Here is an 18,240-nt window from a genome sequence, read left to right as displayed (position 1 = left end):
ACCAGGCCTGGCCAGCTCGGCGGCCCATGGCCCGTGCGGTAAACCTCTCCCGCGTCCTCCAAGGAGATCGCCAACTACATTTCCGATGGGCATCAGCAAGGCACGTGACTTGGGGGGGGGGGTGAGGGATGGGGAGAACGGAGAACTCCTGCTGTTTGCTTGCTTGCCACAGGGTCAGACGGTGGTGGATGGGTGTTGAGGTAGTGGTGGCGGAATCATGCAGAAGCCCTCCTTCTGGCAAGCATGGGGACGAAGCCAGGCGTCTGGCTGTGAAGCCGAAATCCGGAGCCAGAGCAATGATTCGAAGTGACGCTTCTTATGCTTATAGACCCGGGCCGCTGGTTTGATGCGGAGTGATGGATCACTACTTTTCTAACGAAGATCCATGCCCCAAACGCGGTGTCCGCTTTTCCTGCCTGGATGAGAGGCAGGCGCCATATAACCTCATCAGCTGAATGCGTCGTAAAGCCCCATGACGCAGCTACTCTAGATTTCCAACGGCTGGTTTGAGAACCATCTGGAGGGAGCAAAGGAAGTGAGAGTGATAGAAACGTTTTCTAGACCATAAACACCACTATTGACATTTCAGGGCTCCCACCTCGCTCCTTGTTATTTGACATAATCAGTAATGGTCCCACTCTTCATATACCATCTGAAATCAACGGCTTCTGCGTAGCAGTAGCCCGTACCCTGACTACGCGCAGATTGCCCCACTGGAGCCTTAGCAGGCTGTCAGGTCTCAGGCAATATTTGGAGATGGTTTTGGACACAATGTACACGTGGTTTCTTCAATATGGCATGATGATTGACGCTGGTAGAACGGATCCCTTACTTTGCGGAGAGAGGCGCCAACTCAGCCAGATCATGATCCACCCGTCGTCATGTATCAATTGATAAGCCTCTCCGATGACCAGGTAGTGCCAAACATTTAGGTGTGATTAAAGATCCTGCATTTCCCTGGGAACTGCACGTGAGCCATGTAGCTAGGCGTTGTTTTGGTATCTTTTGTCGTTTCTCCTAAATGCTAAACACTTGTTACCTTCCGATGTTTTGCCATGCATTATTGTCACGTGTGCTCTCACACATCTGTTATTGGGCTCAGGTATATGCGGGCGCGAACAGCACGACTGTTGCAAAATTGCAGAACGTGTTTATCTTCGCAGCTAGGATCATCCCGGTACGACGTAAATTTGACCATGTGCGGATGGTCCACGACGGTTTGGCTGGCTTACGCTCAAGGCTCATTGATGACTTCTTCGGCGTGTGCCTTTAAAATAACGCACTGAGCAACTGGCGGCCGGAGACCTCACCCTCCCAGCTCTCCCAGCCGTCAAAACACGGAGCGCGGCACACATCAGTCTTGTCATTTGTATCCGTCTCGCCCCAGGAACAACCATGGGAAGCGAGCATATGCCTACCGAGCTGCGCATGTCCAGCGAGCGCGTCATCAGTAACAACATTGCGGACTTGCCCCTTTTACTTGCAAGACCCGTGTCCATGTCATTTTCAAAGTACCTGATATTTTAACATTTTGGTTATATCTCCCTGCGCCGTGCTGATGCTTGCTGCATTGTAACTGTCGATGCATCTGTTGATGAAAGTCTAAGAATAGCCCAATAAGGCAGAATGACCTTAAAGTTCAATAAAATACAACACAATAACGCGAAGCGGAAGTGGAAGCCAAAGTCGCTGACTTGAAATTTTGGAGCTGCAAAGCCAAAGTCCACGCCAGTAGTTACATTTCTTTTAAACACAATGTCGAATCCGAACCCAGCTTCTTCGACTTTATTTACGAAAGCTGAAGCGGAAGTTTGCGGCTTCGAAATTGGCAACGCGATGCCTGAGCCAAACCCACCAGTTTAAAGCCGCAAGGCCAAAGCTGAAGCCGAATCTTGTGTAAGCATTATCTGCGGAGCCAAACCATTTTGGCATCCTCCAAAACAGCATGGGATCAGTAAATACCACAGGGTTTTGCTGAATTATTTAGACAGTGTTTAGCATTACGGATGAGGGATATAATGTCCTTTTCTTTTGTTGACCAAAACACACGTTTCGAACAGCCATTTCTCCGGCCGTGGCTGGTGTTGATTGGTCCTGAAAATGGCCAGCTGATAGCGTTGTGTGCGTCGCCGCCGTGACGTGTTGTTTGGTATATTGGGGTGAGGGTACAAGCAAGACTATTTTTGCGAAGTAAAGTCTCAAATGCAGTGGAAAAGTCACAATCATAACCAAAGCGAGTAGTTTGAACCTAAGCCGGAGCAATAATTCAGAATGTTCGAAGCCGAAGCCAGAGCCGATCGGTTCAAATGGTGCGAAACGGATTGGAAAGGCATTGGCTTCGCGGCGAAGCCGAGGCCGAAGGCGGCTCGTCCCTCGCCTGCTTCCTGGACACGTGTGATTGTCCTGAGTGAGACGTACTATCGTGAGGCTCATCTCGTCGCGAGGTCGTGCTCGGCTCACCTGGCAATGATTAGGTGAGGAGTGCATGCTGATGATGCTCTGTGTCGTCGTTCATGGTACAGAAAAGGAATGATCACGGAGGTGGTGAAAGGGTCCATCGTGTCACAAGCTTGTCGTTAACGCTCCCTTTTGTGCCACCTTTTTGGTCGCTCGCGGAAAATCTTCTTTGCGCTTTCAGGCCACTTGTAACATGTTCAGTGTCCGCAAAAGCTCATCATGTCGGATTTCGATCCCGCTACTGTCAGTTTTGAACTGTTTCGTTCTCTGTTTTGGGATATGTAGGTTGAAGCTCCATGGCGAGGCTAGCCATTTCAGCTCATGGATACTCTATATTGCTCGCCACTAAAGCGATTAATTAACTGTTAAAGTGGTACGAGAAGAATTGGTGTTGAAACCCGTCCACTGTATTTAGATTCCTGTCTTCCATATATGAGCCTACAGTCATGAATTGGGCACATGCCACGTTTCAGTCCGTGCATGCCGGCAGCCGCTGACAAACCGTGCTATGTGCGCGTCTGCCGTGCCTGTGCTGGCAGCGACAGATCCTCCCGGTTGGAGGCACAGTCACGCCAAAGCTGCTTGTATGCACACTGAGAAGGAGGGGGGGGGGGGGGGGGGGGCAACCAGCCAGCCCGCGTCGGCCACCACAACATAAACAGCCGCCCTACCCTTCCAACGCAGCTCTCCCCGTATTCTGTCGTGGGGTTCAATTGAAGGGCACCTGTCGGCCTGTCGTGCCGCGATGCCCGGCCTCCTTGCTCTCAGGCCCCGCCGCCACATGCGCTGTGGCCTCCCGCCGGCAGCCTCCCGCCCGCGCCTCCCGCCCGCGCCCTCCCGCCCGCGCCTCCCGCGGCAGCCTCCCGCCCGCGCTTCCCGCCGGCAGCCTCCCCGCCGGGCGGCGAGGCTCGCGCACCCGCCGTTAGAGCAGCGCGAGCGTGAGCAGAGCCCCGGCCAGGGCCGCCACGAGCACGGTTGCACGGTGCGCGCTGCCTCCGATTTGATGTTGTCTTTGAACTCGGGCACCACGGTCAGGTCCGGCTCCAGGAAGTTGGCATATCTGGAATGAGGCCGGCGGCGGTCAGGCGATGTGCATGAAGTGGGTCGCGAGCTGTTCGAACCAAGACACTCGTTGTTCACGCGTTGGCTGATGACGCCGGCTGTTTCGACAGATGTTGCGTTCTACTGTGCCGTTCTCATGCCTGACTGTACACTCGGAACGCGATGTTCTGGGCTCATGCGCCCTGCAACATTGCTATCCAAAGAAGCAATCCAAAATTGTGTGTCTAGGAAGCCGGCAGGCGGATTTTGCGTCCCATCACCGTTATCACCAGTGGTGGACTTCAGTCGCATGGATGCTGCGCGGGGTTTTGAATTCGTGACTTGTCTTCACTTTTATCCGTATCGGAGATCAGTGAAAATGCCAAGCCTGTCAGCCGGTTCAGCATTTTCACTGATCGTCGTGCACTCAGCACAGCATTCGTAGGAGTTCCCGTGGTCGCACCCAGCTTGACCTCACCACGAGCAGTGCGTCCGCTCACCGGTACTGGTAGTCCTTCCGTGGTCGCAGCCCAGCCTGACCTCACCACGAGCCGTGCGTCCGCTCACCGGTACTGGTAGTCCTTCCGTGGTCGCAGCCCAGTCTGACCTCACCACGAGCCGTGCGTCCGCTCACCGGTACTGGTAGTCCTTCTGCGGCCGCAGGGTGTGATAGTCGATGTCGCCGTCCTTGAGCGGCCCGATGGCCCAGATGATGCGGTACGTCTGGTTGGTGATAGCGACGTCCTGTCGTCGCCCGTGGTCAGGTTGCGGTAGAAGGTGGCGTGGATCTCGCCGTCGTCGTGCAGGCCGCAGTGGTCGCAGACGATGCTCGTCTTGCTGTCCTTCCGCGGCTTGTTGGTGATGGAGTCGCCGAACCTGTCGGCGCGGGTTGCGGTGGCGCAGTCGGCCCAGTGGAGCGGACGGTGCTCAGCGCTTGTTGGTGATGGAGTCGCCGAACCTGTCGGCGCGGGTTGCGGTGGCCCAGTCGGCCAGTGGGGCGGACGATGCTCAGCGCTTGTTGGTGATGGAGTCGCCGAACCTGTCGGCGCGGGTTGCGGTGGCGCAGTCGGCCCAGTGGAGCGGACGGTGCTCAGCGCTTGTCATCAGGCAATTTTTGCGGCGGTCTGCGTACGCATTGACGTTATGGGTGGCAACGGGCTTTTTGGGCTGATACGCCAACTTTGATAGCCGATAGATGCCAAATATTGCGGTTCTTGAAACGTGAGTGATCGAGGAAGATATTTCTACATGTCTTCAGATTTTATTTTTGGGTGCTGACGTGATGAATGATCCATTCACAGCATTGAAAAACAAAAGTTCTGAATAGCACGTAAACATACGATGAAGCAAACACATGCATCTGCCGCCCTCACCCGATGGCGACCGGGACTGCAATGCAAACACCGTTACATCTGCCTCGACACACCGATCTGCCGCATTGGTCCAGCCCGCCGCTGCGTCTGCGGCCGTTAGTTTCGCCGCACCTGTCGTCGACTGTGTCGCCGTGGGCCGTGTAGATGTCCGAGTTGAACATGTTCTTCGTCTTGCCGGCGGAAAGGCCCGGTTTGGTGAGACCGAAGCCGCAGTATTTCTCGGCGCTCAGCTTCATGCAGTTCAGGGTGAACCAGATCGAGTCGTCGTCATATGTCTGCAGCATCAGCAAGGGTTCCGCTGATCGTATCATTTCCCTCTAATCTAAATTCCGAGAAGAAATGCAATGGACACGTATGGCAGCGTCACTGTTTTGCAGGATGGAATTGTTGGTGGTTCATTGCATCTGAACCACGGGCGGCATTCGGTACTTTGCCTTCAGGTGGCATTGCGCCATGCTTTTATTCTGAACACCGACTGGAGCAGAACTTGTGTCAAGCTGTTGGATGTGCGTTCAATGATATCGAAGTGGTTGCGCTCCTGCTAGGCGAGGACTTTTATGACTGGGAGTAGCAAAACCGTGGGGTTCGTTATTAAGCGCTTTGTTTGTGCATGAAAGAAAAATGTCTGTTTCACCCGAGGAAAGATTCACGCAGTGCAGCGCTGCTGGGCATTGTCATCGATTTTCAGCGTCTGGTACCACGCACGTTACCTACTGGCTGACGAACCAGATATAAGGGGGGGGGGGGAGAAAACTTTTGCTTGCGAGAAGAAGTGAACACATGTTATTGAAGTGTGCACGGTTGGAGGCAGAAGCAGTGTTGTAACATGTTGCATCGATGACACATTTATCATTCAAAGTAATTGGCAGTTCCCAACACCGTGGTTTATGCCCTATCGATGACGAAGTGCAGATTGAGATCCTGCTAGAGATGAAGATGCTGACTTTATGTGATCCGTTGCGGCCTTCATGTTGGGCATTAACAGCCTGTTAAAATTGTGTTTTTCTTTCGACAGTTTTGTGCTGCAAAATAATCCCACGAACGGTGTCTTTGCAAACCCTTTTTATTCACTGTGCATATGACGCATAAAAGCCTACCGACAGCGGCGGTACCATCAAAGGGGAAGGGGGCCGTTAGACATATGCCCTATGGCTGCATGTAGGAGAGGTGTCACCGGGGAGGTTATGTGTGATGGTGACGCGTCCCATGCAAAGATGCAAATCTAATGTGACGGCTGTAGCGACGCATTCAAATGATGCACCTAAAATGCCCCATGTTCTGCATTATGAGCAGGCAGCGCCGTCCTGGGATGGAGACGTGTTTCCTTTTAGTCATAAGTGATGCGTCACTTGTCTTTGCCAACTTACCCGCCATCCCAGGTATGCATCCGGGTTTGAATGGAATTGAATTACGTGAGTTTTATCTTCATTTTCATGAATGCCAGCTTCTTTCATATTACCTGCCACTAAGTTTGCGAAGTACAGTGAAAATAAGAGAAAGTACGACATCTGAGGACACCACATCTGCTTTCGACACAGAAAACTTGCTGAACGCGCAGATCTGATGCAGATTAGCGGAATAATGAAGGATTAAGGTGTGTTCACATGCTGCGCCTTTCCGTCACGAAGACAACGCTATAGCTAAGTTAATCTCGTGGGGAACTGCGCACAGCGGCCTTGCTTCCCGCCTGCCCTAGTTCCTCACAACCAGTCTCACAACGCCCTCGTGAAAGCTGTGTTGTTGGGGCTGATTTTTTACGGTCCATGCGGTTTGCACGAACTCGCCTCTTCTGATCCGAAGATCTCACATACAGTGGATATGTCGAACGTATGAATAGGCATGTATTGTGCATACTCTGACATCGTTGTTTGCTATCGGCCGTACGTGCCGCACTTTGTGATGAGCATTATTTTTAACGTGCAGCTAGCGTGTCGAACGTCATAGGTGTTTGCTTCTAGGCCGTTGCTTCCAATGATGGTTGAAGGGAATTAGATGATTTTCATGGTCTTATCAAATGGGCAAGGCTATAAGCGGTACCCCATTTTGGCTGCTAAAACAGCGGCGGCCTGTGCCGGGTAATCAGCGGAGGTGTTCATCATTGGGGAAATCCACCAACTTTGGTGAACATGATTATTGTTTATAGTAGATGCTCCGTCGGCAACAATTGATGTTTCATGCAATGCGATGCCTTGATTGATGCAGCCGGTCCATTTTGCATGCAAGATTAAGCAACATTTAAAACCGACGTGTCGAAAACGAAACAGCCAGGGATCCTGCCCTCCAACAGAGTGGTTCTTCGGTCTTTCTTTCTCTAGATTGGTAATGGCCGTGTCGACGCCGAAAGCGAAGCCATCGCTGCTGCTTCGAATTGTCTGCAACTGGAATAGGACCGGCCTTGTTTCGTCGATGTGGTGTCTAAGCATTGTTAGCCGTGCACCTGATGCTATTACTTGATAAGCAAATTGTCCGCTTTCACCCCCGGCGAAAATATGTTATGTAGTGGATATGAGGTGGATATGAGGTCCAGACACGTCATGGCTCTTTCACTGGGGCCTCCAAGTAAATGCACCGAGTCGGACAACAATGGACCAATAATTACCCAAACATTTGCGTTTTTTGCTCGAAAGCGGTCGACATATAGGCTCCATTGGTTTTCACGATACCTAATTTCCGGCCGAACAAGACGCTTCTTGTTTGACGCTTGTTGGCTATTTTAACTATTATAACAAATAGCTGGTTTGCTTTCTACATTTGCAATCATATAACGAATAAGCCTTCGGTTGGTACTCTAAAAATATTTATCATGAAACCAACGGCAGCGAACTTACGAACTACCATGAACTGCCATCGTAGACGAACAGCATACCTCGCTGCATGCTGCAAAGTGCCTGTTTATACTCTTGTGGGAATGATGCCATCTATTTCCAGCGAAGCCCGCTTGTCGAGTGTCCGAATTCTGTTGTGCCCTGCTCATGCATTACACATGGAGGCCTCAAGCAAAGGACACTGAACACCCCTCGTGGTCGTATAACGGAACCGCTGTGCCCCCCCCCCCCCCTCCCGATGAACCCCAGCCAGGGGCGGTGCTACGGATTTTGAGTAGGGGAGGGCAGAATTTTCCAGAGGGCCTCCTGGACAAAATGGGGCCTCCTCACAGGGCCTCCTATGCGATGTCGTATTCAGGGAGGAGGGCACCGAAAACATTTACCCCTTATCAAACCGTAGCATATAACATGTCCCGGTAAATAAATACCGCCAAGTAAAAGTTGTGAATGGGGGCCTTCCGAATATCTAGCGAAGAGCATCTTTAACCTAAAACAGAGCCTCCTGTTCAAGAAAGGGGCCTCCTAATCTAGACTAGGCTGCTTACGTTTCACTAAAGGGTCTTCAAACCGAGCCAAGGGGCCTCGCTACCCCAATCCTTATCCGGAACCGCGGCCATCTGGCACATGAAAGGGGCCTCCCGTTTCAGACATTGGGCCCCCTGAATGAAGAAGTTGCGTCCTAAACCTGAAGTGCCTTAAAGTTTGTAACGGGCGCCTCCCGAGCCAGGAAAGTGACCTCTGCAAGGCAACATCGGACCTCGTGATCTAGAGCATTGGCTTTCTTATTGATAAAGGTGACCTTGAAGACCGCTTTCAGTACCCAGGGAATGAGGTTTTTGATGTAGCAAAAGGTCTTATGGGCCCGATTTATTACTCTAGCTCAGTTATGAAAGGCCTCTGGTCTGAATTTGATACGGTTCATGCATCTGCAATGCCTCTAGCTACGAAAAAGGGGCCTCTCCATTTTTGGTCGGGGGAGGGGGGCAAAACATACTCTTGCCCCCTTGCCTGCCGACAGAGAGGGGAGGGTCAGCCCTTCCCTCTGCCTTCCCCCCCCCCCCCCACTGCGGCAATACCCCTGACCCCAGCCACTCCTGCGCCGCGCAGGTGAGCTTATCCGTGCCAGACATCGAGAAGATCCTCGACACGCTCATCTACGATGGGAAGGTGGAGCGGCGGCTGCAGGCAGGCAGCGGCTCGGAGGACCAGCTCAAGCTGTACCGCGCCACGCAGACGCTGCTGCCACCTGTCGGCCTCATCAAAACCCCCTGCGGTATATGTCCGGTGAGAGGCGCCGCTGCAGTGGGAGGCCTCGTGAATGAAGTGTATTTGTGTGGCGGCGGACCATCCCGGCGCGCTCTCTATCCTTGCTCCCAGCGGTGTACCCGCAACACGAAGGATATCAAGCATGGGCGTCGTATAACCATTGCAGTCGGTGCGCACCAAAGCCCAAATCATTATCAAGGATATGAAGCGTTTTTGTGTATGGGTGATGCCCACGACATGCCACGTTCGTAGTGTTACTATCATCTCAGTCTTGGTTAATCAACCTACGGAGCTTTCTCTCAGATGTTTTGCTTTGGTTGCAGACGGCGCGGTTACCCAGTGTTTATCTTTCCAGGTCATCGACCAGTGTTCAGACGTCGGGTCAGTGACACCACAACTCTGCATGTACCTGAAAGAATGGCTGGAATAAAGCCACGTTATGAGAACCTGGTTTGTTCTGCGACTCCATTGCCCTCCAGGCGGTTTTTCGTCGTGCTGGGTACGCCCCCGTTTATCAAACTATGCGTTGTAACTGCTCGACAGCATTGCCAGAAGCGTTTCAGCCAGTTTCAGTCAACAACGGACAATGGACAAGCCAGTCACGCTTTATTAGCATATTGCATGCAGCCACCACGTGCCATTGGAATCTTGATCACACTATCCATCGCCGCATAAATATACATAGCATAACATAATCAGATCGTGAAACGAATATAATGTAACGCTATTTGGATTCAAGCTTGGAACTCCAGAAGCAACACGCATAGCGCCCGCAGAAAATGCATAGCCGCGCTAAGACGCTAATGGTAGTTAGATACAATAGTACTGGATTTCAATAAAGTCGTGCCACTATCTGATAATGGGACCAGGCTCGAACCACCTTCGCCATGCGAACCACGACACGGTATCTAACTTCATAATCATGACGGGGGGGGGGGGGGATATGCTAAAGAACTATTTCATTCCTCTCTTAAGAGACTTTGGGCTTAAGTACGTTGGTTCCTCGCTAATGAGACTACTTTCAGACAATCCTTAACTCCAAATGTAAGCCGTGCAGTCATACGGTTTCCAGGTACTTCACATGCGTACTTTTCGACATAATTTCACGTTAAATTTCTAAATGACACCCATTTTCTCTTATTCCTAGTCCGCCAGGCCAAACCCCAAGCTTGTATTCTACTCTGTGCAGAGCATGCAACAGACACGAAGCTGTTCAGTGCCTGTTTACACCACAAGAGCGGCAAACAGCGTAATCATAGCCCGCCACAAACAACTTGGGGACTAGCCTTGATACATTGATGTCGCCATAGTCCAGCAACGGCATCCAGTTCTCCTCCCAGTTCGAACCTCGCCAGCCTTTGGTTTACCCTAGTTTCACTAATCGCAGTACCTTCTACCAAGCCGAGGGACTCCGCCACAGTAGGGCCCTTTGTCGCCCTGCCATGTGCGTATGACGAGAATCAGAAACTGCAAACGCACACAGTGACTGCAACGGCATAAGGCAGTCGACGTGAAAACCTCTCATCACGCGCGAGGCCAGCGACTTGTCAGAAAGCAAATCGGTGACTAGAAGCGCGTCACCCCGCAACAGGTGCTCTTCACAAGGCAGCAACTCGGTGTCAGCAGCGACGGCGGCTCAGGGCCGCGTCTCGGAAGCCACAGGCTGTCCCGAAACCACGCCCGCGTCCGCCGGCGGCTGGTCGGATGCCAGCGCCGCGGCGGCGCCCGATTGGCCCGGCGGCGATGTGGGCGGCTCTGACTGGCCGGCGGGGACCACGTACGCCGCCTGATTGGACACCGAGTTGGTCCGCGCCGAGCCGGGTGTCCAGCCGGCGGACTCGAGGTCGCGCTGGTGCTGCTCCTCTTCCTCCTGGCGGCGGAATGATCACGTCGTTAGAGACCTGTGACAATGATCCGTCGCTGCACGGCTGTCACACGCAACATCACTGATGACAAAACAAAACAAGTCAATCCAAGACATATATTCAGTCATTGGGGCTTTACGCCGCACTCCGGCTGAGGCTATGTGACGTCATCTGTCTCTCGTCCTTGCAGAAATCGAGACCGCAGAGAATCGAACTCTGTATCTCTAGTTTCCCAGACGCGCAGCGTTATCACCGCTAACCGTTACACCATTGGCGCACCATCGCATCGACCTAAATAACATGCAAACACTTACTGGGTCGTGACGTCATCAGATCTGGAACTGCCAGTTTCTTAACGCTTGCCAGAACTGAGCAAAAACGTCAAGCTCTCCGTTTTATTTTAGGAACTTTGGTTTCGTATTCAGTTTCTTTTAAGCTAAGTTCGCATCAGAGTACACCTTTGAAATTTGGTTGCATTTTTTGTCATGAAGGAAAATGCCTGAGGTACTGGGCCGCTGCGGCTGCTCACTTTTTTCTTTAAAAGATCATTGAACAGGAAGGGCACGTCAGTTTAAGCCCTCAGAACCATCAAAATTAGTGCTCGTAGGTATTTCGAAATGTGTTAATACCATTATACATGAGCATTGCAATTGCAAGACCATACGATATCAAGGTGATAAGAGGCCAAGAAACGACCCAAAATAACCTCGCATTACCCATTTGAAGCAAGGGATGGCTTTCTTTAAGCTGCATCAGCTTTGTTCCGTGCGCATGCGCAAGGCTACTTAGACGTGACAAGTACACACTTTGGCATCGCTTGAACCGGCGTCCTGACCGGCCGCAGGGAAAATGTCCAATGGCCAACTTGTGGATCACGTATAAGGACACCGCCCGCTTCTCGATTTACTACTGTATCTAAATGGGTATCGGATCGGCGAGCGGCCCCCCCCCCCTTGCTGCTGCGAAAACGTGACGGAACCGGGAAGATGACACAATTAAGGGCACCGTCAGCAGAAAAAAAACAATGCATTATAACACAACTGGCAAGACTGGCCTGCTAGCTTTGTGTAGGAGCACTCCTTTTAACGCAAACCAAAGAACGCGACATGACTTCATCCTATACGACCCCAGATAGCCAAAGAGCCACGCCAACGGCTGGCTAGGGCGTCGCTGACCTTCCTCTTCATCTCGTAGTACTCGTCCAGCTCGTACTGGTACTTGGGCGACGTGATGCCGAGCATGTACGCCAACCGCTCGCCCACGCTGTCCACGCCGCTCAGTGTGCTGTAGCCGGCGAACCGGAACCAGTACCAGGCCCACGGCATCCAGCCCATCGACTTCTGGCGGACGGGCGGGGCGCGGGGTGTGGGCGTCACCGGCAGAAGGGAGGGGCTTTCGCGTGAATGCACGAGATCGAGTGGAAAGGAACTTCTGCCGGATACGACATGAGCCTTAGCTGCGTAATGCGATACTTTGCAGTGCAGTTGGATTACGTACATTAACGGTCAAAACGTTCAATTAGCAAGGCTGAAGAACATCACGCACCACGAGGAAACTGATAACACGCTCATGGCGCATGTGCGAGGTTAGGCCTTAAAGCCTGCAGATTATGCTAAAAAATCAGTGTGAACTAGCATGTTTTGTCAGAACGTAGCACCCCACACCCCTGCACGTCCTTCGAGATTACTTGCCCCTGCAGAGAACAACATCGCAAAGCTGTCATCTCCGCCGCCTGAGCTGGCGTCAAAACGCTTATATGAGCGGCGCAGATAAACCATTCTGATGCGCCAAATGTGAATAAGCTTTGAAACTGCCGACAAACTTCACCTACCAAAACGACGCAAGGTTCTGCCCCAACCACCGCCAGACATCAGCCGTCGCCTGACTGTGCAGCCCGCTAGCCGTTCACGCATCACAAACACCCAGCATGCAGGCGCGCCGGCGCTCCGTCGCCGCCGCAGCACAGCCTTGAGCCGTCCACCGGTGCGCGGCGGCGGTCGTACCGTGTCCGCCGCACGCAGCTGCGTCAGCGTGTCCGGTGGCTTGTCCGGCTCGTCCTCCTCGTCGGTGCTGTACTCCTCCATCGTGCCGTCGCTGAAGTGAAGTACGCGCCGCGGCACGCGCGCCTTCTTGCCGTCCACGCGGTCGGTGGGCACCTGAGAACGGGAGCCAGGGGACTGGCTGATCGCGTGCTGCAGTCTGGGGCGGAAGGCCGGTCAAAGACGTGCCAGCATTTCTATTCATGCTCGCAAATGCTCAGCCACCATGCCTATAAGTTTTCATATTTCATGGAACAAGAGCACCATGAAAAGCTGTAATAAACATTGAAAGGGTAGATTGTATTGTTGCTAGTTCTGGCATAGACAGTTCAGGTTACGTATAAAAACGACAGTGGTGAAATATTGCTAATCAATAGCACAAGGCTGGCAAGACTAAGCTTTTTGGAAAGAGCATTAGGACTGAGGGCCAGCAGCCTACTGTTGCATGGATGTTCTGACACTCAGACCTCCCCCAAATGCCTGTTAATGCATACCTTGTATGAGACAAAACTATAGTTAAGGTTCAATGTTATTGGCAATCATGTGAAATATGACATGTGAGGTGAACAAGACACCAGTAAATATGTTTACCTTTTCAGACACAGTAGGCACAGCTGATGGGCTTGAAGGCTCCTCCTGCTGATTACTTGCATCACCAGCTCCCTGAGGCCCAATTGACTGGAAGAGCATGGAGTTAATTGGTATTTATGTGACCATTATCAGACCATTTTACAGCACACAATGACAACAGTTATTGCCGATCTTCAAAATGATGCATCTATAATCCCCCAAAGACAAAGGTAACTTCCAATGTCCCCAGTAAATGGACAATGAACGCCATAATGGTGATAGCTTCCGCATGGTAAAACTCACTGTTGATGCCAAATATAGAACAATTATGTAATAATGCAATCCCAGTTACTTCATGTTACATTGACCACACATATCATTTAATGATTTTCTAGTTGATTTTATTTTCCTTGCACTACCTTCATAGTACACAATAAATGGTAATATTGTGGAAATGTTCGTTTAAGCTGTGCTTTTGCCACATCATTATACATCAAGACATTACATCACAAGCTGTCCTTTCTGATGACAAATTATGTTTATTCATTTTTTAACATTATTTAACTTAGTTTTGCTTAGATTCACTTCCCATTGCAATATATTTGTTTAAACTTCACTGTGTTAAACTGCTATTGCATTGCCCACTCACTTACAACTTAAACTCCATTTTCATCATGTGTGCATCCTGGTGGAGTGCTCATAGTTACTTAGTGTTATGTTATCACCCATCATAGAATCAGCATCACATAATGATAACTTTGCATAATATTTGAATTTATCACCATGCAGTACTTAAATTGAAACTGAGAAACCAATCCCCTTGAAAAAGCCGCAGATTAGGATGGGGTAATGTGCCATTATCCCTCCCTGAACTCCAAGCAGCATTTCATGTTTACCCTGTAGCATTTGATGGAAAGAAATAAGTCCAAATCATGTCCCTTACTTACCTAATATTTTCAGAGGCTCCACAACATGCTACAGAGGTCCACCCAGAAGTCAACAAAACAGCACAAGTTAATATTTTTCAACAGTGCTGATAGGCCTCAATTACAGTATTCAAGTGAAGTGGAAAAACTAAAGTGCAATCATAAAGATTGACAGACTTGGTTATGACAATAATCAACATTCTCTGGTGCACCAACATCTACTGTCAACTGACAGCCAAAACAAAGTGCTACTTATCTAACCAGGCTTGAATATGGATAAAAAACCCACAGCTCTTAGGAAAGCAAATAGAGATGATGATTTTATAATTTAAACAAACTTATTGGTGGATGCCAAACTACTCAGTGTGACTTTGTACATACCTACCAGTCCATTCACTGAACTATTCTTCCTTCCTAACTTATTTGAATGGATGACAGGAATCAGCAACCTCACTAGCCATTGCTTATCTCAGAGACAATTATCAAAATAGTCACAACCTGATCAGAAAATATATGTTCCACTCACACTTTTTTAAAAAATGATTCAAATTTAGTATGCCCCTTTTATATGCTGCCCAGGCTCATACTCTTGGGTGATTCTAGCATATGAGCCCATAACCCCAATGGAGGGGCAAAGTATCTGGCCCTTTAACATCAGCTGAGTTGCAGAGATGTTTCATCTGAATTATATGTGAAGAATCCAGTCTGGAAAAACATCCACTATGCTAAACCTTTCTTGGGATCAGTGTGCTTAGCCTGAAGCATGCATGAACCAAACATAGGTCAGGTCAAATTGCCCTGAATTTCTAAATTATTGCCTGATTTTATAGGGTGTGGGGATATTCTTTGCTAAAATTACCTGACAAATATGACAATTCTTTAAAAAATTGGCTCAGTTTGGTTGTGAATTGGCAGTGTCATGCAATGAACTTGCAGCTCTGGAATTCATGCTGTGGGTGTGATGAAATTAATACCAGAACTGCTACTCTACTCCAGACATGCTCAATGTAAGGTTTTGATTACAGTCTGGCTCAGAATTGACAAAAATAGTAATAAAGACTGGCAATTATGAAATGCAAACAAACAAGTATTATTCAATGTGAATGGCCTTTTTCATTGCTAGACCTAAGCCAGCCTGCAAAAAATCTATCCTGCTCTCTGAATACTATCATATTGATGAGCTGAACCTGGAGCATGCATGCAACAATCTAAGGCAAAGCTAATTGATGCTGAATTTTGAAACAATTGCTACTGAAAATTTTAGAAGATGGTATTTTGAGATGTAATTACTTTATGATATCATTCATTGAAACATTGGCTTACTATGCTCTGTAATTATTCACAACCATGTGCCCAACTCAAGACCCAAGTTCACAGTATGCACTAACCTCATTGACAGAATGCTGCTGCTATGCCATACTTGTTTAGACATATTAAACATGTTTTTAGTCTAAAGAACAGGCCAGCTTTCACCTCAAATATGCTTTGAGCATGTTTGAGGACACTTGAACACCTTTTGTCACCATTTAACCAACTACATTGTCACCAACTGCACTGTGATATATGCATGAAAGTATTTGTTAAATACTTCAAAAAATTTGAAATTATGTGTAGCACATACAAGCTGAACAAATTTTCCATGCATGAGAAACCTACATAAAATTTAACAATGAATCTCAAGGATAAGCTCATTTAGAAAAATCTGGCTTAGGCAGCAATTTCACCATTCTCTATGCCAACAACAATTACAATAACACAGCTATCACTGAAATAAGAATTAAGCACGAAGCCTTTGCTTGATTAATCGATAGTTGAGGTACACACTCCTTTAAGATTGGATCGAATATTTAAGATCGTAGATACACGGGTACAACGCACCATCTCCAAATCCACATCTTCCGGATCTGTGGCCATTCTTGAAATGTAGCTTCTACCCAGATGATATCAGATTAGTCCAGACGCAATACAGATGCTTTCCCACTCGCGCCTTTGCTGTTATACGCCACAATTAAATCATATGGTAACTCGTGTTTTGCTAGCTATTGTTGCGCTGTGCTGGACTTTGAGGCAAACATGGTGGGTAACGTTGAACTTAGTATTCAAAACGGCTAACTTTTCTGTTATTTAAGTCAACATCGGACAGAGTAGCCTATAATTCAGGTCTGAGATTGAATTCTAGAATTTATTTATTTTTTAGCCAACATGCTAATCATGCCACTTTCATGCTAAGTTGTGCATTCCAAAGAAATGCACAACAAAACTTCTGGATGGTAACTATGGTAACTGATCGGAACATCACAACAGACCTTACCATAGCGATACATTTCTGGGTGTTTTGGTGCGAATTGTTCATTATTTACTTGGTAGAAAAGTGGATGGAGTTGGGCGTGCGGGCGAGTGCCGGGGAACAAATCTGTGACCGGTGAGCCAGGCATCAATAGCGAGACGTTTGTATCTGCTGTCACATACGGTGTTGATTCCGATAGGTTGCACGCCGCCTTCCCCGTGACCAGACAAAACCGTGTATCGCATTTTTTTGTCATTCACTCGCAACGCATTCCTTCGCACGCAAAGCTCATGCGTCGTTTGTCACGTCGTCGTTCGGCGTGCCTAAGCTCGCATCGCAAATTATCAGACACGAAATGTTGTGTTCGTAAGCCTGCGTAACCTTTCGAATCACGCTTCTTGTCATATGCTTTGCTTCGTGTCACGTTTTTTCGTACCGAAGTTAGATTTTGCACATATTTTTTCGTATTGCACTTTGCGTAGTGCGTGAATAATACATGTGCAGCAGTTTTAAGGTATACGCGACTGCACGCATTACATTCCTTTGCATTGTTTCTTCGTAAACTCATCTTCGTTTCGCTTTTTCGGCGTGCAGAGTCTTAACCATGAAGCATCTTGTTAAGTCCTGTTCTCCCCGTTTTTTCCACTCTTCTGTCTGTGATATTGTTTTATTGCTGTTTTTCAATTAGACCGACTTGTACACAAAGGGTTCTTCTACCGCCTTACTGTGTACATCACTCGCAAGTCTCTATACCATGGGAGTGGCAACAAAGAGAAAGGGCTCAGTGCAATGTCCCCCATCTCTTCGCAATGCTAAATATTAACCCAATGACGATACATGGAGAGCATGTACTTCGAGATTGGCATTGTTTCCTCAGCTTTCTGGGGGGCGACTACATCTACGTTCCATACATAACGCTATGGATATCGCCGAAGGGGAGGGGCGTACCCCCCCCCCCTCCCCTCCTTTTCTCAAACGGGAGAGGGATCGCCCTCACTGGTCAGGACGAAAATCTCAGAAATAACGACAGCCAGCTTGCAATGTGAACTACAATTAAGTCGTTAGTCATTATCATCGACGATTAGAAAATAAATATATCAATGGACTTCGCATTTCTAGGCTTGGAGTGTCTTTGCATCCCTTTGCGTGATTGCTCGGAGCATAGTGGACGGAACACGAGGGCACACGATTTGATGTGGAAGTTTTGGATCACACTAAAGACAGACGCACAAACAATACTCCCTTGTGTTCAGGAAGAGCGTGAACCCAAACAGAAGGCCGATCCAGCACTGATTGCTGTCGGCATTGCCCGAACACCCGGAGGCGTAACTTTGATGATTATCCTTTTCTTGTGGCTGTAGACAATTAACTGGTTGCCTGTATGAAACCAAAGGAGTAAAAAAGAGCCTCTTTGACGTGGCTGACTGAAATACATCGAAGCTCTCATAAAGCTGAAGTCGTAGCAATTTAAATATGGTTAATTGGTCTGCATATTGGAATTTGCTTCTGGCGGTAACTGACCTTTATTAACAGGGTTAGTGTATTGGAGGGCGGGTACCGGGCACTACCAGACATGATTTGGCCTTCCCGC

The 18,240-nt window shown here is 49.1% G+C and overlaps 2 protein-coding genes across 2 annotated transcripts; one reads left to right on the top strand and one right to left on the bottom strand.

The window, feature by feature from the left end:
- The first annotated feature begins 6,689 nt into the window (after positions 1-6,689).
- Positions 6,690-9,405, top strand: LOC119102035 (DNA-directed RNA polymerase III subunit RPC6-like). Its single transcript, XM_037225410.1, has 3 exons — positions 6,690-6,698; positions 8,804-8,980; positions 9,318-9,405. The coding sequence occupies exons 1-3, from the start codon at positions 6,690-6,692 to the stop codon at positions 9,390-9,392; spliced, it is 261 nt and encodes an 86-aa protein (XP_037081305.1). The 3' UTR covers positions 9,393-9,405.
- A 486-nt stretch (positions 9,406-9,891) lies between these two features.
- On the bottom strand, positions 9,892-16,347 carry LOC119102036 (protein FAM177A1). Its single transcript, XM_037225411.1, has 5 exons — positions 16,241-16,347; positions 13,458-13,544; positions 12,831-12,983; positions 12,003-12,167; positions 9,892-10,832 (listed from the first exon to the last, which is right to left on the bottom strand). The coding sequence occupies exons 1-5, from the start codon at positions 16,274-16,276 to the stop codon at positions 10,599-10,601; spliced, it is 675 nt and encodes a 224-aa protein (XP_037081306.1). The 5' UTR covers positions 16,277-16,347; the 3' UTR covers positions 9,892-10,598.
- Positions 16,348-18,240: the final 1,893 nt, after the last annotated feature.

Source organism: Pollicipes pollicipes, unplaced genomic scaffold (genome assembly GCF_011947565.3).
Source record: "Pollicipes pollicipes isolate AB1234 unplaced genomic scaffold, Ppol_2.1 Scaffold_5383;HRSCAF=6364_pilon_pilon_pilon, whole genome shotgun sequence".
Taxonomy (NCBI): domain Eukaryota; kingdom Metazoa; phylum Arthropoda; class Thecostraca; order Pollicipedomorpha; family Pollicipedidae; genus Pollicipes; species Pollicipes pollicipes.
The sequence above is the reverse complement of the archived record's forward strand: the minus strand, read 5'-3'. Positions and strand labels throughout refer to the sequence as shown.